The sequence below is a fragment of the Homarus americanus genome, unplaced genomic scaffold, assembly GCF_018991925.1.
Source record: "Homarus americanus isolate GMGI-L3 unplaced genomic scaffold, GMGI_Hamer_2.0 scaffold48220, whole genome shotgun sequence".
Classification (NCBI taxonomy): Eukaryota; Metazoa; Arthropoda; class Malacostraca; order Decapoda; family Nephropidae; genus Homarus; species Homarus americanus.
The window spans coordinates 2,878,194-2,905,970 of record NW_024755060.1 but is presented as its reverse complement, the minus strand read 5'-3'; the positions used below and the strand labels follow the sequence as shown (position 1 = coordinate 2,905,970).

General features: G+C 41.8%; 1 protein-coding gene across 1 annotated transcript; it reads right to left on the bottom strand.

The window, feature by feature from the left end:
- Positions 1 to 715: 715 nt before the first annotated feature.
- LOC121856372 (iron-sulfur cluster assembly 2 homolog, mitochondrial-like) lies at positions 716 to 21,728 on the bottom strand. Its single transcript, XM_042351905.1, is given in 4 exon segments — positions 716 to 1,643; positions 1,645 to 1,737; positions 9,025 to 9,390; positions 21,595 to 21,728. Coding segments are annotated over 4 exon segments (612 nt in total). The 5' UTR covers positions 21,672 to 21,728; the 3' UTR covers positions 716 to 1,567.
- Positions 21,729 to 27,777: the final 6,049 nt, after the last annotated feature.

Genomic DNA, 27,777 nt, shown 5'->3' with positions numbered 1-27,777 from the left:
GCAGCCATACGAGGCCACTCTGCTAACCCCACATGGGGAGGGGCTGAAAGGGTGTGTCTAAGCATAGCCTGCCTAAAAAAAAGCCTGACTGAAGCAACTGCGATTAAAAAGCACAATCAAATCACAGATCAAATAAAAACCATACATACAACCTCTTATGGTCACTGCATAGGAATATCAGGACCCTTCTGGATACTTAACAAATGAGGATCCTGAAAGAAGAACTGCCCGCTGTGGCAGAAGAGCACAGCTAGGTGTAACATCAACATAACAGCCGATGGTGAGTCCAGGCTCACAGGCGGTCAACTCACAGAGCGGGGATCTGGCTATACCTTCTTCTGGAAGAGGGTAGAGTCTGCTGCAGAGAAACAGCATTTATGGAGTTGCTTTGCCATCCACTTCAGCATCCTGCGGGCTAACTGAAATGCCTGTTAGGATCCTTGGCGCTCATGATGCTCCAAGTGGCCCGAGTCCTCCGTCATGCCTTCTTCATCAGTTCATGCAGCCTCAACACTGGATCACAGGGATGACATCAAGAGCCTTTATGCCAAACCTTGACAGAGTGCTAACCTCTATCCCTGGAGAAGACAAGGTTGTGCTCCTTGGCAACTTCCATGCCAGAGTTGGCAGAGATGCTGACATTTGGCTGGGAGTCATAGGGAGAAATGAACTAGGCAAGTGTAATCACAATGGCCTACTCCTTCTCAGCAAGTGTGCTGCTCACAACCTCCAGAAGAGATTTTAACAATAGAGCGTCTGGAGGATCCAGCGGTAGCAAATGAGAGCAGCTCGAACATGGCCTGATAAACAACCCGACAACAAACAACCCAAATCCCAGTACCGCATTGAGTGCAAGTATTCTCGAAACTGTCATGACAAAAACCTGGAGAGAGATCCTCTGCCAGGTTGAATGAATACACCAGGACTGGTTTGATGAAAATGACCCGGATGATAAACGTGCTGCGCTAATTGACTGGCAGAACAACCCTCAGTCTAGGACCAAAGCTGATACCTTCCTCCGGAAGAAAGCAGCAGCCCAGCGTGAACTTCGCAAACTAAAGAACGACTGGTTTAAAAATAAAGCATGTGAAATGCAAAAACTTGCAGATCAAAACAAGATGCGCGAATTCTTCAACTACACTAAAATATTTTATGGGCCAATCACTCATGACACAGCCCCCCTTCGATCATCCGAAGGTAACTCCCCAATTAAAGACGAAGAAGGCGTCCGTCAACACTGAAAAGAGCACTACCATTCGCTGCTTAAACGAAACACCAATGTGGATATCCTGACTACCCAGCAGGTAGTCAGGAGCTGACCCATCTCAGCTATCCTCCATCCCTGGATGAGGTAGCTACTACCATCAAACTTTACACCAAAATATTATTATAAAAACTTTCCCATAGCTTTTGCTACGTAAACAGAAGGGCCCTCTAAATAAAAAGGGGCAGGTAAGGGAAAAAATCATGCATAGCTACATAAATATTATGAATCATGCAATCAAAATACGTCAAGAATTTTTCTGAATATTTTTGTAATTTTCCGATTTTCAGCCGGACGTTCTCCTTAAAGCTTGATAGAAAACGAAGCTCCGCAGGAACAACCCGATTCGGCTTGAGGGTTGTTGGCGATCCTAAAGCCGTATCAGTTCCATGTGGTATTCGATGGTCGAGCCTCTGATGAACTCCAGGGATGCCTCGTCTATCACAATCCGTACTCCAGCTCGCTCAAAAACCCTGAGAAAAAACAAGCAGTTGTCTTGTTCATTGTTCTTATCTTCTTTATCACTCTTACCTGATATTAGGCACCCCAATCTACTTCACTTCATGATAAAACATGCTGAAGTTAATAAAAAATCTAGTCTAAGCTGCAGTAATCTCTCTAGATAACGTTAGGATGCTTAATCATGGTGAAATATGCAGAGGAGTTAATCTTCAGGTGATCCTACCAAACATGGCAGGTTTTCTCCTGTACCAACACCAGACCATGGAGGATGGCCCTCACTACCAAACATGGCAGGTTTTCTCCTGTACCAACACTAGACCATGGAGGATGGCCTCACTACCAAACATGGCAGGTTTTTTCTCCTGTCCCAACACTAGACCATGGAGGATGGCCTCACTACCCAAACACTTGGCAGGTTTTTCTCCTGTACCAACACCAGACCATGGAGGATGGCCCTCACTACAAACATGGCAGGTTTTTCTCACTGTACCAACACCAGACCATGGAGGATGGCCCTCACTACAAACATGGCAGGTTTTCTTTCCCTGTACCAACACTAGACCATGGAGGATGGCCCTCACTACCAAACATGGCAGGTTTTTCTCTGTACCAACCTTACCAGACCATGGGATGGCCCTCACTACCAAACACTGGCAGGTTTTCTCTGTACCAACACCAGACCATGGAGGATGGCCCTCACTACCAAACATGGCAGGTTTTCTCACTGTACCAACACTTTAGACCATGGAGGATGGCCTCACTACCAAACATGGCAGGTTTTCTCCTGTCCCAACACTAGACCATGGAGGATGGCCCTCACTACCAAACATATGGCAGGTTTCTCACTACTTAACACTAGACCATGGAGGATGGCCTCACTACCAAACATGGCAGGTTTTCTCCTGTGCCAACACTAGACCATGGAGGATGGCCCTCACACCGTATATGGCAGGTTTTTTCTCCTGTGCCACTGAACCATGGGATGGCCCTCACTACCCAAACATGGCAGGTTTCTCCTGTCCCAACACTAGACCATGGAGGATATGGCCCTCACTACCAAACATGGCAGGTTTTCTCCTGTACCAACACCAGACCATGGAGGATGGCCCTCACTACCAAACATGGCAGGTTTCTCCTGTGCAACACCAGACCATGGGATGGCCCTCACTACCCAAACATGGCAGGTTTTCTCCTGTACCAACACTAGACCATGGAGGGTATGGCCTCACTGCAAACATGGCAGGTTTTCTCCTGTACCAACATAGACCATGGAGGATGGCCTCACTACCAAACATGGCAGGTTTCTCCTGTGCCAACACCATGACCATGGAGGGATGGCCCTCACTACCAAACATGGCAAGTTTTCTCCTGTGCAACACTGGGCCATGGAGGGATGGCCCTCACCTGCAAACATGGCAGGTTTTCTCCTGTACCAACACTGGTGCGGAGGATGGCCCTCTACTACCAAACATGGCAGGTTTTCTCCTGTACCAACACTAGACCATGGAGGATGGCCCTCACTACCAAACATGGCAGGTTTTCTCCTGTGCAACACCAGACCATGGAGGATGGCCCTCACACTACCAAACATGGCAGGTTTCTCCTGTACCAACACTAGACCATGGAGGATGGCCCTCTACCAAACACTGGCAGGTTTTCTCCTGTGTCCCCTCTTACTAGACCATGGAGGATGGCCCTCACTACCAAACATGGCAGGTTTTTCTCCTGTGCAACACTAGACCATGGAGGGATGGCCCTCACTACCAACCTTAGCAGGTTTTCTCCCTGTACCAACACTAGACCATGGAGGATGGCCTCACTGCAAACATGGCAGGTTTTCTCTCCTGTACCAACACTAGACCATGGAGGATGGCCTCACTACCAAACATGGCAGTTTCTCCTGTACCAACACTAGACCATGGAGGATGGCCCTCACTACCAAACATGGCAGGTTTTCTCCTGTACCAACACTAGACCATGGATGGCCTCACTGCAAACAGCGGGTTTCTCTGTCCCAACACTAGACCATGGAGGATGGCCCTCACTACCAAACACTGGCAGGTTTTCTCCTGCGCAACACCAGGCCCATGGAGGATGGCCCTCACTGCCAAACATGGCAGGTTTTCTCCTGTGTACCAACACACTAGATAGGGATGGCCCTCCCTTACCAAACATAGCGGGTTTTCTCTGTCCCAACACTGAACCATGGAGGATGGCCTCACTACCAAACATGGCGGGTTTTTCTCTACCAATACCAACACTGAACCATGGAGGATGGCCCTCACTGCAGAAGCATGGCAGGTTTTCTCCTGTCCCCGACACTAGACCATGGAGGATGGCCTCACTACCAAACATAGCGGGTTTTCTCCTGTGCCTGAACCATGGAGGATGGCCCTCACTTACCAAACATGGCAGGTTTCTCCTGTACCAACACTAGACCATGGAGGATGGCCCTCACTACCAAACATGGCAGGTTTCTCCTGTACAACACCAGACCTGGAGGATGGCCCTCACTGCAAACATGGCAGGTTTTCTCCTGTTACCAACATAGACCATGGAGGATGGCCCTCACTACCAAACATGGCAGGTTTCTCCTGTACAACACTGGGCTTAAAAGCGGAGGGATGGCCCTCACTACCAAACATGTAGGTTTTCTCCTGTACCAACACTAGACCATGGAGGATGGCCTACTGCAAACATGGCAGGTTTCTCCTCCCAACACTAGACCATGGAGGATGGCCTCACTACCAAACATGGCAGGTTTTTCTCCTGTACCCTTGCTAGACCATGGAGGACGGCCCTACTACAGAAACATGGCAGGTTTTCTCCTGTACCAACACCTGCCAGACCATGGAGGATGGCCCTCACTACCAAACATGGCAGGTTTTCTCCTGCCAACACTAGACCATGGAGGATGGCCTACTAAACATGGCAGGTTTTCTCCTGTACCAACACTAGACCATGGAGGATGGCCCTCACTACCAAACATGGCAGGTTTCTCCTGTACCAACACTAGACCATGGAGGATGGCCTCACTACCAAACATGGCAGGTTTTCTCCTGTACCAACTTCTGTGAACCTGCATGGAGGATGGCCCTCACACTACCAAACATGGCAGGTTTCTCCTGTACCAACACTAGACCATGGAGGTGGCCCTCCCTAACTGCCAAACATAGCGGGTTTTCTCACTTGTACCAACACTAGACCATGGAGGATGGCCTCACTACCAAACATGGCAGGTTTTCTCCTGTCCCAACACCAGACCATGGAGATGGCCCTCACTACCAAACATGGCAGGTTTTCTCCTGTAGCTTACTAGACACTGGAGAGTTAAGCCTCACTACCAAACATGGCAGGTTTTCTCCTGTCCCAACACTGAGACCATGGGAGGATGGCCTCACTACCAAACATGGCAGGTTTCTCCTGTACCAACACTAGACCATGGAGGATGGCCCTCACTACCAAACATGGCAGGTTTCTCCTGTACCAACACCAGACCATGGAGGATGGCCTCACTACCAAACATGGCAGGTTTTCTCCTGTACCAACACCAGACCATGGAGGACTGGGCCCTCACTTTTATGCATGGCAGGTTTTCTCCTGTCCCAACACTAGACCATGGATGGCCCTCACTACCAAACATGGCAGGTTTCTCCTGTCCCAACACCAGACCATGGAGGATGGCCCTCACTACCAAACATGGCAGGTTTTCTCCTGTCCCAACACTGAGCCATGGGATGGCCTCACTACCACCAAACACATGGCAGGTTTTCTCCTGTGCCAACACCAGATACTGAGGATGGCCCTCACTACCAAACATGGCAGGTTTCTCCTGTACCAACACTAGACCATGGAGGATGGCCCTCACTACCAAACATGGCAGGTTTTCTCCTGTACCAACACTAGACCATGGAGGATGGCCCTCACTACCAAACATGGGTTTTCTCCTGTACTGTACTTTAGACCATGGAGGATGGCCCTCACTGCAAACATGGCAGGTTTTCTCCTGTCCCAACATAGACTGCATGGAGGATGGCCCTCACTACCAAACATGGCAGGTTTTCTGCCTGTACCCAACATAGACCATGGAGGATAGCCTCACTGCCAAGCATGGCAGGTTTTTCTCCTGTACCAACACTAGACTCATGGAGGATGGCCCTCACTGCAAACACTGGCACAGGTTTCTCCTGTCCCAACACTAGACATGGAGGTGGCCCTCCTGCAAACATGGCAGGTTTCTCCTGTACCAACACCAGACCATGGAGGATGGCCCTCACACCAAACATGGCAGGTTTCTCACTGTACCTAACACTGGGTGGAGGATGGCCTGCTACCCAAACATGGCAGGTTTCTCACCATGCCACCCAACACTGTGGGATGACTCACTACTAAACATGGCAGGTTTTCTGTGCCAACACCCAGATGGAGGATGGCCCTCACTACCAAACATGGCAGGTTTTCTCCTGTACCAACACTAGACCATGGAGGATGGCCCTCACTACACCAAACATGGCAGGTTTTCTCCTGTACCAACACTAGACCATGGAGGTTGGCCTCACTGCAAACATGGCAGGTTTTTCTCCTGTACCAACACTAGACCATGGAGGATGGCCCTCACTACAAAACATGGCAGGTTTTCTCCTGTACCAACACTAGACCATGGAGGATGGCCTCACTACCAAACATGGCAGTTTCTCCTGTCTGTACTAAAGCCACTGGAGGATGGCCCCTGCTACCAAACATGGCAGGTTTTCTCTGTACCAACACCAGACCATGGAAGTGGCCCTCACTACCAAACATGGCAGGTTTTCTACTCCTGTCCCAACACACTAGACCATGGAGGATGGCCCTCACTACCAAACATGGCAGGTTCTCCTGTGTCCCAACACTAGACCATGGAGGATGGCCCTCACTGCAAACACTTGGCAGGTTTTCTCCTGTCCCAACACTGAGCCATGGAGGATGGCCTCACTACCAAACATGGCAGGTTTTCTCCTGTCCCAACACTAGACCATGGAGGATGGCCTCACTGCAAACATGGCAGGTTTCTCCTATTGCCAACACTAGACCATGGAGGATGGCCCTCACTACCAAACATGGCAGGTTTTCTCCTGTCCCAACACTAGACATGGAGGATGGCCCTCACTGCAAACATGGCAGGTTTTCTCCTGTACCAACACCAGACCATGGAGGGATGGCCCTCACTACCAAACACTTGGCAGGTTTTCTCCTGTCCCAACTTTGACCACTGGAGGATGGCCCTCACACTACCAAACATGGCAGGTTTCTCCTGTCAACACTAGACCATGGAGGATGGCCCTCACTACCAAACATGGCAGGTTTTCTCCTGTCAACACTAGACCATGGAGGATGGCCTCACCTGCCAAACATATTTGGGTTTTCTCCTGTCCAACACTAGACCATGGAGGATGGCCCTCACTACCAAACATGGCAGGTTTTCTCTGTACCAACACTAGACCATGGAGGATGGCCTCACTGCAAACATGGCAGGTTTCTCCTGTCCCAACACTAGACCATGGAGGATGGCCTCCCTTTACAAACACTGGCGCAGGTTTCTCCTCAGCTACCAACACTATGAGCCATGGGAGGATGGCCTCACTGCAAACATGGCAGGTTTTCTCCTGTACAACACTAGACCATGGAGGATGGCCCTCACTACCAAACATGGCCAGGTTTTCTCCCTGGCCACCAACACTAGACCATGGAGGATGGCCTCACTACCCCGACATGGCAGGTTTTCTCCTGTCCCAACACTAGACCATGGAGGATGGCCCTCACTACCAAACATGGCAGGTTTCTCCTGTACCAACACTAGACCATGGAGGATGGCCCTCACTACCAAACATGGCAGGTTTCTCCTGTCCCAACACTGTTCCATGGAGGATGGCCTCACTACCAAACATGGCAGGTTTTCTCCTGTCCCAGCACACACTAGACCATGGAGGATGGCCCTCCACTGCAAACACTGGCAGGTTTCTCCTGTACCAACACCAGACCATGGAGGATGGCCCTCACTACCAAACATGGCAGGTTTTCTCCTGTACCAACAGACCATGGGGATGGCTACTCACTACCAAACATAAGCAGGTTTCTCCTGTGCCAGCTTGCCTATGACTGCATGGAGACAAGCCTCACTGCAAACATGGTTTTCCTGCCATGTACCAACACTAGACCGCTGGAGGATGGCCCTCACTACCAAACATGGCAGGTTTTTCTCCTCATGCCAACACTGGAGCCATGGAGGATGGCCCTCACTACCAAACATGGCGGGTTTTCTCCTGTACCAACACTAGACCATGGAGGATGGCCCTCACTACCAAGCATGGCAGGTTTCTCTACCAACACTAGACCATGGAGGATGTGGCCTCACTGCAAACATGGCAGGTTTTCTCCTGTAACACTAGACCATGGAGATGGCCCTCACTACCAAACATGGCAGATTTTCTCCTGTACCAACACTAGACCATGGGATGGCCCTCACTACCAAACATGGCAGGTTTTCTCCTGTACCAACACCAGACCATGGAGGATGGCCTCACTACCAAACATGGCAGGTTTCTCCTGCACAACACTTGCTAGACCATGGAGGATGGCCCTCACTACCAAACACTTGTGAATTTTCTCCTGAACCAACACTAGACCATGGAGGATGGCCTACTACCCAAACATGGCAGGTTTCTCCTGTACCAACACTGAGCCATGGAGGATGGCCCTCACTGCCAAACATGGCAGGTTTCTCCTGTACTTAACACTGGAGCCATGGGAGGGATGGCCCTCTTACAAGAGCACATGAAGTTTCTCTGTGCCAACACTAGACCATGGAGGATGGCCCTCACTACCAAACATGGCGGTTTCTGTGCCAGCACAGACCATGGAGGATGGCCCTCACTACCAAACATGGCAGGTTTTCTCCTGAACCAACACTAGACCATGGAGGATGGCCCTCACTACCAAACATGGCAGGTTTTCTCCTGTACCAACACTAGACCATGGAGGATGGCCCTCACTACCAAACATGGCAGGTTTTCTCCTGTACCAACACTAGACCATGGAGGATGGCCCTCACTACCAAACATAGTGAAAAATATATGTTTTGTATAACGATGGATAAGAAAAGTAAAACAATAACTGGCTAACAATAATAAAAAAATTCTATTGGAATGAAAATCTACCATGACAAAATGTTTATAAAGGCACAGAAGAAAACAATAATAATCAGAGTTAAATTAAACAATAACGGCATAGAAAAAACTGATCACGGAGGCATAAAAACTAACTTGTCATCATCCAGCATCTGTGTGTCGAGGTCAAATTTGTACTGAAACCCCGAGCATCCTCCGCCCTCCACTATGACCCTCAAGAAGGACTTGTCATCAACAATGATCTCCTTCAGTCTGGCTATGCAGGAGTCACTTAGGATCAGGTCTGGGGTTGGACTGTCAGAGGTAATTTTCTGCGGTGTCACCGTCGAAAAGTACCTCAACACGGAGGAATACCGTCTTGCAGGGCGAGCCCTAGAGGGTGTAGGGTGACAGGTCATCTCCGTTGTCGTCAATGATTCCGTCAACATAAATAAACGTGGGCTCGTGGAGTTCAGAGCTCTAAAGTATGGTTGAACGACTGCCGACCTCACCAACAGTGATCTGAAAGAAATATTACATACAATACAAGGCAAGATAATCTTTAATAATTCCATCCTAGGTGCAACACTACAGTACTGTGCACACCTTGATTCCTTGGACACACACGGAACAGTTGCGGAAATGTGTTCCTGCACCCCGTGGTAACCCATGTCTCCAAACGGCACCGTATCAGTAAAAGTACAGTAGAACGTCGATATAACGCGAGATATGATCCAAGAGAGGTCGCTTTAAACCAAATTCACACTGAATTGAACTGTCGTTAAAATGGAATAATTTAATTTGGTACTTGAGAGAAACACAAAATACTAAAAAGACTGAGAGTCTACCCAGGTGCACCTCAGCCCATCTCCTAGAATAAACAAAACATTGTTTTTTGTAGTATTATGTTAAAACAAGCACTCATAAATCAGCACAGCTAAAATTAAGGGATGCAAAATGGTCTGTTTACTGGCTGGGAAGATGGGGGGGAGGGAGGTGAGGTGATATGTTTAACAGATGATGCCAAGGTCTGGTGCTTATGTATTTATCTGTCCTTAAGAGTGACTAAGTTTTTTCTTATAAAATGTCACTAAACTGACCTGGGAGAATATAATTAACATTGCTGGAATTCTTATAAGATAGTGATTAGTTTGAATATATAGTAAGCATGCTATAGTTTGCATTAGACATACAAATTTTAGTTCTAACTAATTTTATTAAAGGGCTAAAATTTTTATCTCTTGTGCAAAATATATGACGTTTATATTCAAATTATTCGCTGTCTTGCAAGGATTCTAGCAATGCAAATTATATTCTCCTAACTTTAGACTGTGATATTATATAAGATAACAACTTAGAGCCTATAACCACCAAACCCTGGGAGGGAGGGAGGGAGGTGACGTGTTTGACAGTTGTGCCGAAGGTGGAGTGAAGTATTTATTTGTTTATTTATTTGTATCCTTTAAATTGAGTTTTTGATTTTCGTTCAAAAAATGTCACAGAAGTGACCGGGGAGATTATAATTTTCATTGCTGGAATTCTTATAGGATAGTGATTAATTTGAATATAATCATGCTATAGTTTGCATTAGACAAAAATTTTAGTAATCATTAAGTTCATTATTTTGCGTACATGTACAGTACAGCTTTGCCCTTAGGACAGTGTAGTGTGCCCAGAGAAACATTAGGCGTGAATTTTTAAATATGATGATACAGATAGGCTCGTGCAAAATAGGAGATTCGCTTTAAATTAAAACATTGTCCTTAATTGTGGGTGTCGCTTTAAATCATTAATCCTAAATTGAATCATTTTAAATCACTGCTTGTAAATAACTGGGTAGTATTGGTTGTTTAACGACAGAGGAGATTGGTGGATAAGTTTGCTATAAGTCACATAGGTTGGCCATTTGTAGACACAGGATACCACAGGGGGTGTAGAAACATTTCCGCAACTGTACAAACAAAGTCACAAGAAGAAATACCGTATTTGCCGGCGTATAAGACGCATTTCTTTTTCTTTTCTCAAATGTACAGTATTCCAAATTACCCTGCGTCTAATACGGGCGCAGGTTCAACTCTGGCTGAAGTTGTAGCCTTCCATAAAGCTGTTGCTGAAACTGTGACTGAACCTGAAGTTGATGTTGAAGCTGCTTATGATGCTGAATTTGATAGTGTAACTCAAGTTGATGGTTTAGGCCTTCGAATAATAAAGCTGTCGAAAGAACCTTGCACAGCTGCTTTCTTTTCTCATTATACATCTTTATGTAGAGGTCATTTGTGTTTATTCAAATTTTAATGCTTTGTTCTGTTAATGGATCCACTTCAGAAAATATGTTCATTGCTTGCTCCATATAATATCCATAGACCTCTCACTTTTTTCATATCGTTTTAACACATATAGTTTCTTGGCTAAGCTTATACACTATCTATTAGCTTTTGAAACAACACTACCATCAATTGCTCTCTTGCTCATGTTGAATAGGGATGCAAAAATGTTGTAAGAAACTTGAGAAAGTTTTCTCCTGTTCCAGATGAGTGAAAACAAAAGGCCCGCCAAGCTCCGACTGTTGTTTACCACTCATGAGCCAGGCAGCTTCTTTGCGCTAGGCGGTCTTCATTTTTTTTACAGTAATTTTTATTTTCTTTATAATACCTATCGGGATTCAGTTATTATTTATATGAAAATGTAATTTTATTCAATTTTTAATATATTTTGGTCGTAAATACAAATGAAATAAGGACGGTTCGATAACGAAATTTCGGTTAACGAATTACCTCCCATAAGGATCTTCAATTCGCTTAACGAACAAAACTTTGATTAACGAAATCCTTACGAACATCACGTCTTGTTGTGAGCACTAGCTGATCAGCTGATGGACTAGTCTGCCAATTCAGTAATCTGTTTTTATATTAAAATTATTAGTTATTTTAACATTTACTTAACATATTGATAATATATGCAGTACAAGGAACTATTTTTTGAGTGCCCATCAGACGCTTGACTCAGCCACCAGGCGTCAGTTGGGCTTTGTTGACAGTGGAGTGAACATCTAATTTGTTGGTGTCTTTAATATTTTTGCATTTTTACATTGAAATTATTGGTCATTCTGAAATTTAGTTAACACATTGATAATATATAGCGCAGTGCAGTGTTGATTTAAATAAAATAATCTTGAATTACACCTAGTGAACTTAAAATTTTATTGGTGAAATGACGGCATGAAGCATGGGTCCACTGAAAGGTTATTTCTCCTCCATTCCCACTTCCGTCTCTTCTCCTTTCTCCTCCACTTTTAATTCCCATCATCATCATCAACCAGGAACCTTCTACATACACACCTCAAAGTAAGTGTACTTTACTGCATTTCTTTTTACTTTGTATGTACTTTTCGGTAAGCTGCAACCAATTATCCAATATCCCATTAAAACAATGGATTCGGTTAACGAAATTTTTGGTTAACGAAAGACCCTCTGGAATGAATTGTGTTCATTAACCGAGGGACCACTGTATTGTATTTACATGCACAAAATCATACGTTTTCCCCTACAAAACCACTTTAAAATCACTTTCAATAATTGTATGACGAAACATACTAAAAAAAATATCCACAAAATATCCTTGTAAAATAGTGGTGCGTATTATGCAGTGGTGCGTCTTATATGCCGGCAAATACGGTATTTGATTAATCTTTTACGAGGAGCACTGAGAACACTTATCTCACACCACTATTAGGTATGTACACTGGTGTTAACCCCCTGTGTGTGGGATCCCCCTCTCAATGTAATAAAATCGTCTGGCATTATTAAAATAAAAAATTAAAAGTGGCATCCCATAGTGAAGGGGTAAGTGGAGATAGTGTATGGAGTCCCCTTTGAGCTGAATAAAATCGTCTTGTGTCATCATAGTGAAGGGGTTAATCTGTGCTACCTGAAAGAATCCAACAGGTAACTGATGGCTTTGGTGGTAGAGCCAGAAGAGAGACACGGATCACTTGTAAAACAATTAAACTGACAATATGAACATATACAGTTCACACGGGGTTTACAGTACTGTAGTATATAAGGCTCTCACAGTTTACCATTGTCCACACAGGGTTTACAGTAGTTTACAAGACTCTCAGTTTAACAATGTCGTGAGTTTCCCTTCACCTGAGAGTTCCCGCCAATTTCGAGCCAATAGTATGAAGGCCTTAGGACTGTCTTCGACCAATGAGAAAGCCTATGAGGCATGACGTCATGAAAGTTGTGGAATCCCTTGTGGGCTGAAGCAGTTTGAAAAGGGGAGTCTGTGTTGGAATTTTGTGTAGGGAGGTGTGGGACGTCCGTGGTGGCGACATGGCAGGTTTTTGGGTGTATTCTATTTGGTAAATCCTGAAGTTCCCATTTATTGTGATATACATGGTCCCCATTTAACTAGCTAGGAACATAGGTTTATTGTTTTAAAGTGTAACTGTTAAACCCAAACATAAAGTATTCAATAAATACAGTAACCATTATTAAAATAGTCTTTTTCTCCTCAAATTTAATTTTTATTACTCTATATTTTTTTACCCCTCCCCAGGCCCTGTTGATGACCTGTGTCTGGGTGTGGGCTATTACCATATAAATAAAGCTACATTTCACAGTATTATTCAGGGCACATTACTTTGATAAACCTAATTTGTGCATTATAAGGAATAAATAATTATATTTTACAGTATTATTCAGGGCATATTACTTTGATAAAACTAATTTGTGCATCATAAGGAATAAATTATAATATTTTGCAGTATTATTCAGGGCATATTAGTTTGATTAAACTAATTTGTGCATCATAAGGAATAAATTATTATCTTTTACAGTATTATTCAGGGCATATTACTTTGGAAAAAACTAATTTGTGCATCATAAGGAATAAATTATTCTATTTTACAGTACAGTAATACCCCGCTTTACGCGGTATCACTTTCCGGGATGTCACATTTACGCGGTACCTCGCCAGAACCGGACTTTCACTTTACGCGGTGCATCTACTCATATACGCGGGAAGCGGGGTGGCAGGATGCGCACAAGGTTGCCCAGTCATCAAAACATTACCGAGTTCTTCACCCGCCACCCACCACAGCCAGCCCAAGTCAGTGATAGTGAGGATATGGACTTATATGGACTTTGAGGGGTTTGACAAAGAGTCCCTGCAAGCCTATGTGGTGGATAGTGATACAAGTGATACAGGTGAGGGCCAATAATCTGCCCTCTGCCTCGGAACCAACCCCCCATCCGTGTGTGTCCAGCCATCTTTTCTACTAATGTAAGTATTAAAAAAACTAATATTATTGATATTTCTCTTAATTATTAATTGTGTGTGCATACCATCATAAAATTAAGATGTAATTTTTACTACAATGTAGGTAATGTGTATGAAAAAGTGGAGTTTGGGGGTCAGGCCAGTCTCTATTGGAATTAATCCCATATGTTCTGTTGTTCACTTTACGCGGTTTTCACTTTCCGCGGTACCCCATGGGTTCAATTGGCCGCGTAAATCGGGGAACTACTGTATTATTCAGGGCATATTAGTTTGATAAAACTAATTTGAGCATTATAAGGAATAAATTATTATATTTTACAGTATTATTCAGGGCATATTACTTTGATAAAACTAATTTGTGCATCATAAGGAATAAATTATTATATTTTACAGTATTATTCAGGGCATATTAGTTTGATAAAACTAATTTGAGCATTATAAGGAATAAATTATTATATTTTACAGTATTATTCAGGGCATATTACTTTGATAAAACTAATTTGTGCATCATAAGGAATAAATTATTATATTTTACGGTATTATTCAGGGCATAGTAGATTGATAAAACTAATTTGTGCATTATTAAGAATAAATTATTATATTTTACGGTATTATTCAGGGCATAGTAGATTGATAAAACTAATTTGTGCATTATTAAGAATAAATTATTATATTTTATAGTATTATTCAGGGCATATTAGTTTGATAAAACTAATTTGTGCATTATAAGGAATAAATTATTATATTTTATAGTATTATTCAGGGCATATTAGTTTGATAAAACTAATTTGTGCATTATAAGGAATAAATTATTATATTTTACAGTATTATTCAGGGTATATTAGTTTGATAAAACTAATTTGTGCATTATAAGGAATAAATTATTATATTTTACAGTATTATTCAGGGTATATTAGTTTGATAAAACTAATTTGTGCATTATAAGGAATAAATTATTATATTTTACAGTATTATTCAGGGTATATTAGTTTGATAAAACTAATTTGTGCATTATAAGGAATAAATTATTATATTTTACGGTATTATTCAGGGCATAGTAGATTGATAAAACTAATTTGTGCATTATTAAGAATAAATTAATACAAGTATATATCTTTCAGATCACAATGTTGCTAGTTGTAGTTAAGAAGAGTTAAATCACCAAGACTCATCCTCTCTCTCACAATGAGGTGAGTCGTTGTATTCCCTTAACGTTGTACAGTTTGTTTATTACAGTACTGTAGTTGTATCTTACAGTAATGAAGGCAAATAAGGATGGTAGTGTGAAACCTCTTTTTAATGGACTATATGGAGAGGTAAGTCCGTTATATCGAGTGTGAAACCTCCATCTAACTAACTATATAGTGCACTATATCGAGGTTGAAACCTCACTTATAACGGAGGTTGACTCAGTGTTGTTGTAGATGAGATAATAATGAATTACAGTCGTCATGGCAACATTATGTCTTAAGTTTATATTTTGAGAAACTGGGAACATTAGGCGCCTTTGTCAATTCACCGTAATGCTAACCTAACCTAGCATAACCTCACCAAACCAAATCATACCTGATATGTCCAAACCTAACCTAAACCACTAGAGTACTTTATGTAGTTTCTGAAATTTGTTTTTTGTTTCAGAATTGGTGAGTCATATCTGCACTGCACCACACACTGTAGTTCTTACTAACCAACTGATACAGTGCTACCTGTGTACTGTACAGTGGTAGTTGTGTACTGTACAGTGGTACCTGTGTACTGTACAGTGGTACTTGTGTACTGTACAGTGGTACCTGTGTACTGTACAGTGGTACTTGTGTACTGTACAGTGGTACCCGTGTACTGTACAGTAGTACCTGTGTACTGTACAGTAGTACCTGTGTACTGTACAGTAGTACCTGTGTACTGTACAGTGGTACTTGTGCACTGTACAGTAGTACCTGTGTACTGTACAGTGGTACCTGTGTACTTTCACTGGTGCCTGTGTACTGTACAGTGGTACCTGTGTACTTTCAGTGGTACTTGTGTACTGTACAGTGGTACCTGTGTACTGTACAGTGGTACCTGTGTACTGTACAGTGGTACCTGTGTACTGTACAGTGGTACCTGTGTACTTTCAGTGGTGCCTGTGTACTGTACAGTGGTACCTGTGTACTGTACAGTGGTACCTGTGTACTGTACAGTGGTACCTGTGTACTGTACAGTGGTACCTGTGTACTGTACAGTGGTACCTGTGTACTGTACAGTGGTACCTGTGTACTTTCAGTGGTGCCTGTGTACTGTACAGTGGTACCTGTGTACTATAATAATAATATTAATAATAATAATTAACGGTTTATTGAAAAAGTTCTGCAGCCCGAAGGCTAAAAATATACATTGGACATAAATGACTTATTACATACATTGGTGGTTTAACAAAAGCCTTCATTAGAGAAAGGTAAAGGAACATACAGTGAACACAGATTATTGTAGGTGTTGAACAGCAAACACGTAGTGTAGTAACTCCCTCCCAGATGGTGTTAGGAGGGACCTCACAAGGTGTAGTAGTTCCCTCACAGATGGTGTTATGAGGGGCCCTCACGTGGTGTAGTAATTCCCTCACAGATGGTGTTATGAGGGGCCCTCACGTGGTGTAGTAATTCCCTCACAGATGGTGTTATGAGGGGCCTCACGTGGTGTAGTAATTCCCTCCCAGATGGTGTTATGAGGGGCCTCACGTGGTGTAGTAATTCCCTCACAGATGGTGTTATGAGGGGCCTCACGTGGTGTAGTAATTCCCTCACAGATGGTGTTATGAGGGGCCTCACGTGGTGTAGTAATTCCTCACAGATGGTGTTATGGGGCCTCACGTGGTGTAGTAATTCCCTCACAGATGGTGTTATGAGGGGCCTCCGTGGTGTAGTAATTCCCTCACAGATGGTGTTATGAGGGGCCTCACGTGGTGTAGTAATTCCCTCACAGATGGTGTACAGTGGTACCTGTGTGTGTACTCTACAGTGGTACCTGTGTACTGTACAGTGGTGCCTGTACTGTACAGTGGTACCTGTGTGTGTACTGTACAGTGGTACCTGTGTGTGTACTGTACAGTGGTACCTGTGTACTGTACAGTGGTGCCTGTGTACTGTATAGTGGTACCTGTGTGTGTAATGTACAGTGGTACTTGTGTACTGTACAGTGGTACTTGTGTACTGTACAGTGGTACCTGTGTACTGTACAGTGGTACCTGTGTGTGTACTGTACAGTGGTACCTGTGTGTGTACTGTACAGTGGTACATGTGTGTGTACTGTACAGTGGTACCTGTGTACTGTACAGTGGTACCTGTGTACTGTACAGTAGTACCTGTGTACTGTAGAGTGGTACTTGTGTACTGTACAGTGGAGCTTGTCTACTGTACAGTGGTACCTGTGTACTGTACAGTGGTACTTGCAAAGTTCCATGGTCGGAAATGAATTTGAATTTCGAAGCATGAGAGATCCAAAATCACGATTTTTTTTTACGGGAATTAGCCCACCCGGGCACAGGTCAAACGACCCACAACGGAGCCTGGGGGGCGAAAAAAAAAGAACGGAAAGAAATTGTAAATACAGTGACCCCTCCGTTAACGAACTCAATCCGTTCCAGAAGGTCGTTCGTTAACCGAAAAGTTCATTAACCGAAACCATTGTTTCAATGGGTTTTTGGGTAATTGGTTCCAGCTCACCGGAAAATTTCCTAAATTCAACAAAAATGGTAGAAAAGTTCACTTACTTTGAAGTGTGTATGTAGAAGGCATGATGATGGGATTTAGAATGGGGGTGGAGGAGAAGGAAGAAGAGAAGGCATTGGGGTGGAAGAGAAGTCACCCCATGGCGCCATTTCACCCATAAAATTTTAGCTCTCTGGTGTAATTCAAGATTATTTTCTTTAAATCAACACTGCACTGCATTATATATTGTCAATATATAAAATATATTTCAAAATGACCAATAATTTGCTTGGAAACACAGAAAAAAAGCGTTTAGTTGAAGAGAGTCTCAAGCAAGATGTTACCTCCAGTGAAAACAGAGACACTAATGCCTGTTTGCTGTGTTAAGAGGCTGGATGCCGCCCATTAAACTAGTCACTTTACCTTCAATTATGTTCAATAATTGTTAAAATGACTAAAAAATTGAATATTAAACTTTTAAAATTATTGAACAGTATAAACTTCTTGATATTTACTAAAATAGTAAGGAATTTAAGCCCTAGAACCGATTAATGTATTGGCGGACTGATACTAAAGCTGGTTGCCCGGTCAGTGCAAGCGAAAACATGTTGAGGTCGGTTCGTAAGAACTTCGTTAACCGAATTTTTTTTCGTTAACCGAATTGAAGATCCTTATGGAAGGCAGTTCGTTAATCGAAATTACGTTAACCGAGGTGTTCGTTAAACAAGGGGTCACTGTATAGAAAAAAAAGGTTATACTGTATTAATCTACACCACGAAGATGCCGGAAAACCAGCTTTTTAAAGTGAGACAGATTGTATAAGTATGGAAACAGAAGAAGGCAGAGCATTCCACAGAGTGGCTGTGTGAGGAAAGAAGGAGGTACTATAACGGGTTATTCTCGTGTGACCGACATCCACAGAGAAATGGTGGGCACCGCGGGCAAGACGTGTGGTACGAACCCACGGCCTTGCCGGCGGTACACAGGATGCCAAATCCACTGAACATTGCCCGTTAAAGTACCTGTAAGAGAGAGAGAGAGTGAAGCAACACTGCGGCGAAGAGAAAGGGAAGAGAGATTGTCGACTAAAGGAGGAGAGTTAATAAGACGAAATGCCTTTAATTCCACCCTATCTAATAGTTGGACAGAAGAGCCACCCCAGATATGAGAGCAGTACTCCAAGTTAGGACAAATGAATCCCTTATCTACTTGGAGCAACTACTCAGGAGTGAAATAGCTGCGGCATCTGTACAGCATTCCCAACTTTCGGGAGGCAGCTTTAGTTATACTAAGGATGTGTGATTTCCATGACATATTGGAGGAAATGGTGAGGCCTAACATATTTATTTCAAAATTTGGGAGGATGATAGCGTCCTGAAATGTAATTGGTGGGAGATCGTCTACTTTAAAAAGTGTAATTGGTAATATTGAGTTTTATTACTATTGAACTTAACCAAGTTTGTATCTCCCCATTCAGAGATGCTGCACAGATCCGCATTGATAGATATAATGATACCAGTTCTAGAAACAGATCTAGTTTGAGAGTTAGGTGTATGTGTGTTGCAGTAGGCGCATACACCTCCCTTAGAACAGAAGGAGGTAAAAAGGTTGTAGTTAGAGACTTGAAAAGGTTTGGGTGAAGCTGTTTTGGTCAGTTGAAGTTTGGAGAGTAGTAAGAGGTCGGGGGAAGAGGTTGATAGATGGTGCTCCACAGAAGAAAAATTGGATCTCAGTCCACGAATGTTAGAAAAATGAAGTGTGAAAAAAGCCGATCCTCCAGCAACCGCAATAGCGTCAGTTGAGGCCCCAGTAGCTTGATGATGATCAGGTCGGCCCTGGGGTCCACAACCTTTCCGACCAGTGGGACCCATCCGAGAAGGCCCCGCTTCAGTATTAATATCAACTGACATTGGAGAATAAAATAGAATGAATAAAACAGATCAAGAATGAGTACGGTTTTATTTGTGGTGTTGTCAATAGTAAGAGAGACAGTTGAGACCCTGCAATTGTGTGTAAATGAGGCAGAAAGATAGATCATCAACCTGGGACTTGGTCACATATGGCAGCAGGGTCAACACATTATGCTTCCACTATCTTCTCAAGCTGTAGTACCGCCCTGTTTGGTAGCTGCCTACTACCTACAACAATTGAATCAGATTGGGCAAAAAATACAGCAAAATCTAAAAGCAGAAACCACAATTCATTTTAATTGGTCGCCCAAACAGAAGAACGCTTTTGATTGGCCATTTGATGTGTACGGGAACGCATGACAATATATGAAGGGAAGATTGATGGAATTAAATAGAGAAAAATTTGGCATGCGCTATCTCTGTTATTATACGTTTCCGATGGTAATGTAATACTGCATAGAAGAAAATTTTCTTAAGGTAATTATTCAGCACTAACCCGCTGCTGAAATTTATCGAAAACGAATATAAAAACGCCAGATTTTCACTGGTTTTTTTTATAGTGGACACTGTTGTAGCTTGTGAAAATCTGCTTAAAAAATGGATATTTCTAAAATAAACGTAACTTAACATTTGTGGGTATGAAAAACAGACCTAATCAACTTAACCAAACAGACCTATCTAACCTTACCTAACTTCCTTAAACAGAAAGAACTTACTATGATATGGTGAAATTTGAGGCATTTTCTGGACGTTTATGCAGCCCGGGCGGAGGAGTGATTTATTGTGAAGGAGGGAAACGTCGAGTGTTGAGGAAGTGATGAACAAATTTATTTCCGGTCTGAAAGCACAGAAATTTCTGCTATGTGGACAGTCTCTATTTAAACAAACAATGCTGTGGTATTTGACCAATTGAAGGGTCTTGTCTTTATCCCTAAATTTGAAAATTACGTCCATATAAGACAGGCGACAACCTTCACACGTCATGCTGATAACGAAACTGCCGCGAGCCCGGGGAAAAGCGTAGCAGCAGAGCACGGCCTCATTACCGCCGGGAAGACGTGAGTGCCCAGGCGCCTAATTATCTACAAAACGCAACATTTGCTTAAGAAATGATTACTATATCAGAACTCACTGATGATAATAAAGTAAGAAAATAAACAGTAATACAAATAACTCGTCCACGGATTAGCCCTATATATTAACCTATCTTAAAATTAGAGGTCTTTTTCGAATATGATAATAGATTTAGGGTAGGAATTTTGTGTGAACTAATAAAAAAAATTCCAATTTTTTTAGAGTGAGAATTGTAAACTTTTGGAACAATCTGCCAGAGTGCATTGTGACGGCACCGAGTGTGAGTTTTCAAGACCAGACCTGACCAACACTGGAGCAGGCAGGAACCAGTGCATGCCCAGTACTGTATCTGCCAACAGTGTACATCAGAGACTTGACCGACCGCCCAAGCAGCTAACGAGCCTATCAGTGGTGAAAAGGATACACTAGGTAAGTAAAATCAGCGAGTGTTTTGGTTTGTGAGTGTGTCAGTGAGTATGTGAGTGTGTCAGTGAGTATGCGAGTGTTAGGGAATCATTTTATTAATTTAAGTGTAATTTCTATTACGTAAAAAGCAGCCATTAACTCCAACATATATATAAAATTTGAGATAGTAATTAGTTTTATCTTCCATTATTAACTGACATCACATTACTTAATAGCAATAATAATAAGCTAAATACCGTCCCAGCGTCACATGTTGTTTTGTAAGTAACAAGTTTTATAGATGCTGACAGTATTATTGGGACATTTTAATAGCTCTGGGATGTAGTGGAATAGTTTATCGTTATTCTCACCTAGTTTTAGTGTAGTTAGAAGCAGCAATTAACTGCAGGAGACCAGAAAAGCCCTTAGTGGTGGTCGACGCAGACATTTTCCTCAAAACAAGATACGTTCTGAGCACCAGCTGACCTTACAACACGTAACATTTTTCACTATATTTCACTCATTTCTAAATATTTCGTACTTTATTTACCACCCATACCAACCTTATATATTTTATCTAACTCACCTTTAACCATCAAGAAGTATCAATAATTAATACGTGATATTTACCTACAGAGAACACCTGGTATGCAAATTAAGGTAGATGCAGGTGGATAATGGACCATCGTCTTTCACCTTTGGATTTAAATGTTAAGAGATTGTTCAGGGTGGGTGAGGGTGGGTAATGTGTGTTGCAGGTACAGTACCTCGGCGAGAGATCAATAAACACAGCCATTACCGCCAACTTCAAAACCTATCCTCTCTAAAACCATTAAAAATATTCAATATATAATACTTACTAAACTTATACAGACTTTTACTTTTTAAATATTAATTCATATGTATTTCAATCATTTATGGGAGGGTATATTTCCAGCTTTACACAACTCCATTACAACCAACTTTAAAACCTTCCCTCCCTACTGACTATAAACATTTAAAATACTATATATTTATTACTTTCTGAACTTATATATTTTTTAAGTTACCTATTATTTGTTTCGTATTTTTTTCATATATACAGCATTGCATAACTCTATTACCGCCAATTTCAAAACCCTTTCCCCTTCACTCACAGAAAAGAATGTACATATATATATATATATATATATATATATATATATATATATATATATATATATATATATATATATATATATATATATATATATATATGCTGATAACCACAAGGAAAGAAGAAAACACGAAGTTCCCAAGCGCTTTCGTGTAATTCACATCTTCAGGGGTGAGTACAGACTAAGGAGAAATACATAACAAGGCATATATATACAGTAGAGTCCCTAGGGGACAGTGAGTGTCCACAATGGTCCGGTCACTAGGCAGTGACCCCACTAATCTTCATAAGCACCGCAGCAGTCGGCAGTCAGGTCAGAGGGTAAGATGACCCAACCTTCTTACCCGGTTACAAATCTTCTTAATTTCGAAATTATCCAGTTTATACATACCATTACTCAAATTCATGTTGACGGATTCGGTATGTTTATTGAGACTGGATTCTATAATGTTCCTACTGTCAATAGAATTACAAGGTAATATTGAGGAGGCATTATCCCAGTCAATGCAATGTTTATTATCCCCCAGATGAACAAACAGAGCATTGGATTCCTGGCCTGTCCTAACACTATATTTATGTTGTTTAATTCTAGTTCAAGATCTTTACCTGTCTGGCCTAAGTAAAACATATTACATTCCTTGCAAGGAACCTTATAAATGCACCCGCTTGCATTGTTGGGGGAGTTCTTGATTAACATTTGTTTTACAGTGCATGAGTTTTTATATGCCACATTGATGTTCCAGGTTTTTAGTTGTAAAGGAATTTGAGAGACATTTTTGTGAAATGGTAATATTAAGATATTCTTATGGTCATGGGTGGGCTTGGGATCAGTTCTATAAAAAGTTTTCTTAGTAATGTTTAGGCATTTGTCTATGAAAGATCTAGGGTACTTAAGGTTCAAGCCAATATTATAGATATATTCATATTCCTCATCAATGAATTCCGGGCCGCAAATTCTCAAAGCACGTAAAAACATTGATGAAAATACTGACTGTTTGATTCTATTATGGTGGGCTGGATAATAATGAGTGTATGAACACACATTAGAAAGGTTTTCTATAAATACTGAACATAAAGGTGTTACCTATTATGTGGATCAGACAGTCATGCTCTAATTCCACAGTGAATCTGATGGAGGGGACTAAGTTGTAGCTGCTACAATGTAGCAGAAAAGTTTTTAGGGCCTCATTTCATGTTTCTCTTACTATTGACAACATAACACAACACACATATAGTTTCTCACTTTTAATATTTTTTTTTCATTTTTTTATTTTTTGTGGTTATTATTATTTTTATTATTATTATTATTATTATTTTATTATATTATTTTCAACTTTTTGTTTTTCATTATAAATTTTATTTACTATGGATAATTATTATTTTTATTATTGTTATTATTAACTCCCCCGCCCCCAGGCCCCGATGTGGGTCACTGAACTGTGCCCGGGTAGACTAATGCCCGTAAAAAAAAATAACACTAATTAAATAAATTTTATATAACACATTCAGTAATTATTTTTGTTTCTGTATTCCTCAAGCATAATTTTTGTCATACTTTAGTACTTGAAATATCCATAAAATACACGAGCCCTTGATGTTTGTGTTTACAGAGTCCCTTTAATATTTGTGTTTACAAAGTCCCTTAATGTTTGTGATTACAGAGTCCCTTTAATATTTGTGTTTACAAAGTCCCTTAATGTCTGTGTTTACAGAGTCCCTTGATGTTTATGTTTACTGAGTCCCCTTTAATGTTTGTGTTTACAAAGTCCCTTAATGTTTGTGTTTACCGAGTCCCTTAATGTTTGTTTACAGAGTCCTTTAATGTTTGTGTTTACAGAGTCCCTTTAATGTTTGTGTTTACAGAGTCCTTTAATGTCTGTGTTTACAGAGTCCCTTTAATGTTTGTGTTTACAGAGTCCCTTAATGTCTGTGTTTACAGAGTCCCTTTAATGTTTGTGTTTACAGAGTCCTTTAATGTCTGTGTTTACAGAGTCCCTTGATGTCTGTGTTTACAGAGCCCCTTGATGTTTGTGTTTACATAGTCCCTTGATGTTTGTGTTTACAGAGTCCCTTGATGTCTGTGTTTACAGAGTCCCTTGATGTTTGTGTTTACAGAGTCCCTTGATGTTTGTGTTTACAGAGTCCCTTGATGTTTGTGTTTACAGAGTCCCTTGATGTTTGTGTTTACAGAGTCCCTTGATGTTTGTGTTTACAGACACCCTTGATGTTTGTGTTTACAGAGTCCCTTGATGTTTGTGTTTACAGAGTCCCTTGATGTTTGTGTTTACAGAGTCCCTTGATGTTTGTGTTTACAGAGTCCCTTGATGTTTGTGTTTACAGAGTCCCTTGATGTTTGTGTTTACAGAGTCCCTTGATGTTTGTGTTTACAGAGTCCCTTGATGTTTGTGTTTACAGAGTCCCTTGATGTTTGTGTTTACAGAGTCCCTTGATGTTTGTGTTTACAGAGATGTGTGTTTACAGAGTCCCTTGATGCCTGTGTTTACAGAGTCCTTGAGCTTGATGTTCGTGTTTACAGAGTCCCTTGATGTTTGTGTTTACAGAGCCCTTGATGTTTGTGTTTACAGAGTCCCTTAATGTCTGTGTTTACAGGGTCCTTGATGTTTGCGTTTACAGAGCCCCTTGATGTTTGTGTTTACAGAGTCCCTTGATGTTTGTGTTTGATGTCCCTTGATGTTTTTGTTTACAGAGTCCCTTAATGTCTGCATTGATGTTTGTGTTTACAGAGTCCCTTAATGTTTGTGTTTACAGAATCCCTTAATGTCTGTGTTTACAGAGTCCCTTGAGTCCCTTGATGTTTGTGTTCACAGAGTCCCTTGATGTTTGTGTTCACAGAGTCCCTTGATGTTTGTGTTCACAGAGTTCCTTGATGTTTGTGTTTACAGAGTTCCTTGATGTTTGTGTTTACAGAGTTCCTTGATGTTTGTGTTTACAGAGTCCCTTGATGTTTGTGTTTACGGAGTCCCTTGATGTTTGTGTTTACGGAGTCCCTTGATGTTTGTGTTTACGGAGTCCCTTGATGTTTGTGTTTACAGAGTCCCTTAATGTTTGTGTTTACAGAGTTCCTTGATGTTTGTGTTTACAGAGTCCCTTGATGTTTGTATTTACAGAGTTCTTTGATGTTTGTGTTTACAGAGTCCCTTGATGTTTGTATTTACAGAGTTCTTTGATGTTTGTGTTTACAGAGTCCCTTGATGTTTGTGTTTACAGAGTTCCTTGATGTTTGTGTTTACAGAGTCCCTTGATGTTTGTGTTTACAGAGTCGCTTGATGTTTGTATTTACAGAGTTCTTTTATGTTTGTGTTTACAGAGTCCCTTGATGTTTGTGTTTACAGAGTTCCTTGATGTTTGTGTTTACAGAGTTCCTTGATGTTTGTGTTTACAGAGCCCCTTGATGTTTGTGTTCACAGAGTCCCTTGATGTTTGTGTTCACAGAGTCCCTTGATGTTTGTGTTTACAGAGTCCCTTGATGTTTGTGTTTACAGAGTTCCTTGATGTTTGTGTTTACAGAGTTCCTTGATGTTTGTGTTTACAGAGTTCCTTGATGTTTGTGTTTACAGAGTTCCTTGATGTTTGTGTTTACAGAGTCCCTTGATGTTTGTGTTTACAGAGTCCCTTGATGTTTGTGTTTACAGAGTTCCTTGATGTTTGTGTTTACAGAGTTCCTTGATGTTTGTGTTTACAGAGTTCCTTGATGTTTGTGTTTATAGAGTTCCTTGATGTTTGTGTTTACAGAGTCCCTTGATGTTTGTGTTTACAGAGTTCCTTAATGTCTGTGTTTACAGAGTCCCTTGATGCCTGTGTTTACAGAGTCCCTTGATGTTCGTGTTTACAGAGTCCCTTGATGTTTGTGTTTACAGAGCCCTTGATGTTTGTGTTTACAGAGTCGCTTGATGTTCGTGTTTACAGAGTCCCTTGATGTTTGTGTTTATAGAGTCCCTTGATGTTTGTGTTTACAGAGTCCCTTGATGTTTGTGTTTACAGAGTCCCTTGATGTTTGTGTTTACAGAGTCCTTGATGTTTGTGTTTACAGAGTCGCTTGATGTTTGTGTTTACAGAGTTCCTTAATGTCTGTGTTTACAGAGTCCCTTGATGTTTGTGTTTACAGAGTCCCTTGATGTTTGTGTTTACAGAGTCCCTTAATGTTTGTGTTTACAGAGCCCCTTGATGTTTGTGTTTACAGAGTCGCTTGATGTTCGTGTTTACAGAGTCGCTTGATGTTCGTGTTTACAGAGTCCCTTGATGTTTGTGTTTACAGAGTCCCTTCATGTTTGTGTTTACAGAGTCGCTTGATGTTCGTGTTTACAGAGTCCCTTGATGTTTCTGTTTACAGAGTCGCTTGATGTTTGTGTTTACAGAGTCCCTTGATGTTTGTATTTACAGAGTCGCTTGATGTTCGTGTTTACAGAGTCCCTTGATGTTTGTGTTTACAGAGTCGCTTGATGTTTGTTTTTACAGAGTTCCTTAATGTCTGTGTTTACAGAGTCCCTTGATGCCTGTGTTTACAGAGTCCCTTGATGTTCGTGTTTACAGAGTCCCTTGATGTTTGTGTTTACAGAGTCCCTTGATGTTTGTGTTTACAGAGTTCCTTAATGTCTGTGTTTACAGAGTCCCTTGATGCCTGTGTTTACAGAGTCGCTTGATGTTTGTGTTTACAGAGTCGCTTGATGTTCGTGTTTACAGAGTCCCTTGATGCCTGTGTTTACAGAGTCCCTTGATGCCTGTGTTTACAGAGTCCCTTGATGTTTGTGTTTACAGAGTCGCTTGATGTTCGTGTTTACAGAGTCCCTTGATGTTTGTGTTTACAGAGTTCCTTAATGTCTGTGTTTACAGAGTCCCTTGATGCCTGTGTTTACAGAGTCGCTTGATGTTTGTGTTTACAGAGTCCCTTGATGCCTGTGTTTACAGAGTCGCTTGATGTTCGTGTTTACAGAGTCCCTTGATGTTTGTGTTTACAGAGTCCCTTGATGTTTGTGTTTACAGAGTTCCTTAATGTCTGTGTTTACAGAGTCCCTTGATGTTTGTGTTTACAGAGTCCCTTGATGTTTGTGTTTACAGAGTCCCTTCATGTTCGTGTTTACAGAGTCGCTTGATGTTCGTGTTTACAGAGTCCCTTGATGTTTGTGTTTACAGAGTCCCTTAATATCTGTGTTTACAGAGTCCCTTGATGTTTGTGTTTACAGAGTCGCTTGATGTTCGTGTTTACAGAGTCCCTTGATGTTTGTGTTTACAGAGTCCCTTCATGTTCATGTTTACAGAGTCGCTTGATGTTCGTGTTTACAGAGTCCCTTGATGTTTGTGTTTACAGAGTCCCTTGATGTTCATGTTTACAGAGTCGCTTGATGTTCGTGTTTACAGAGTTCCTTGATGTTTGTGTTTACAGAGTCCCTTGATGTTTGTG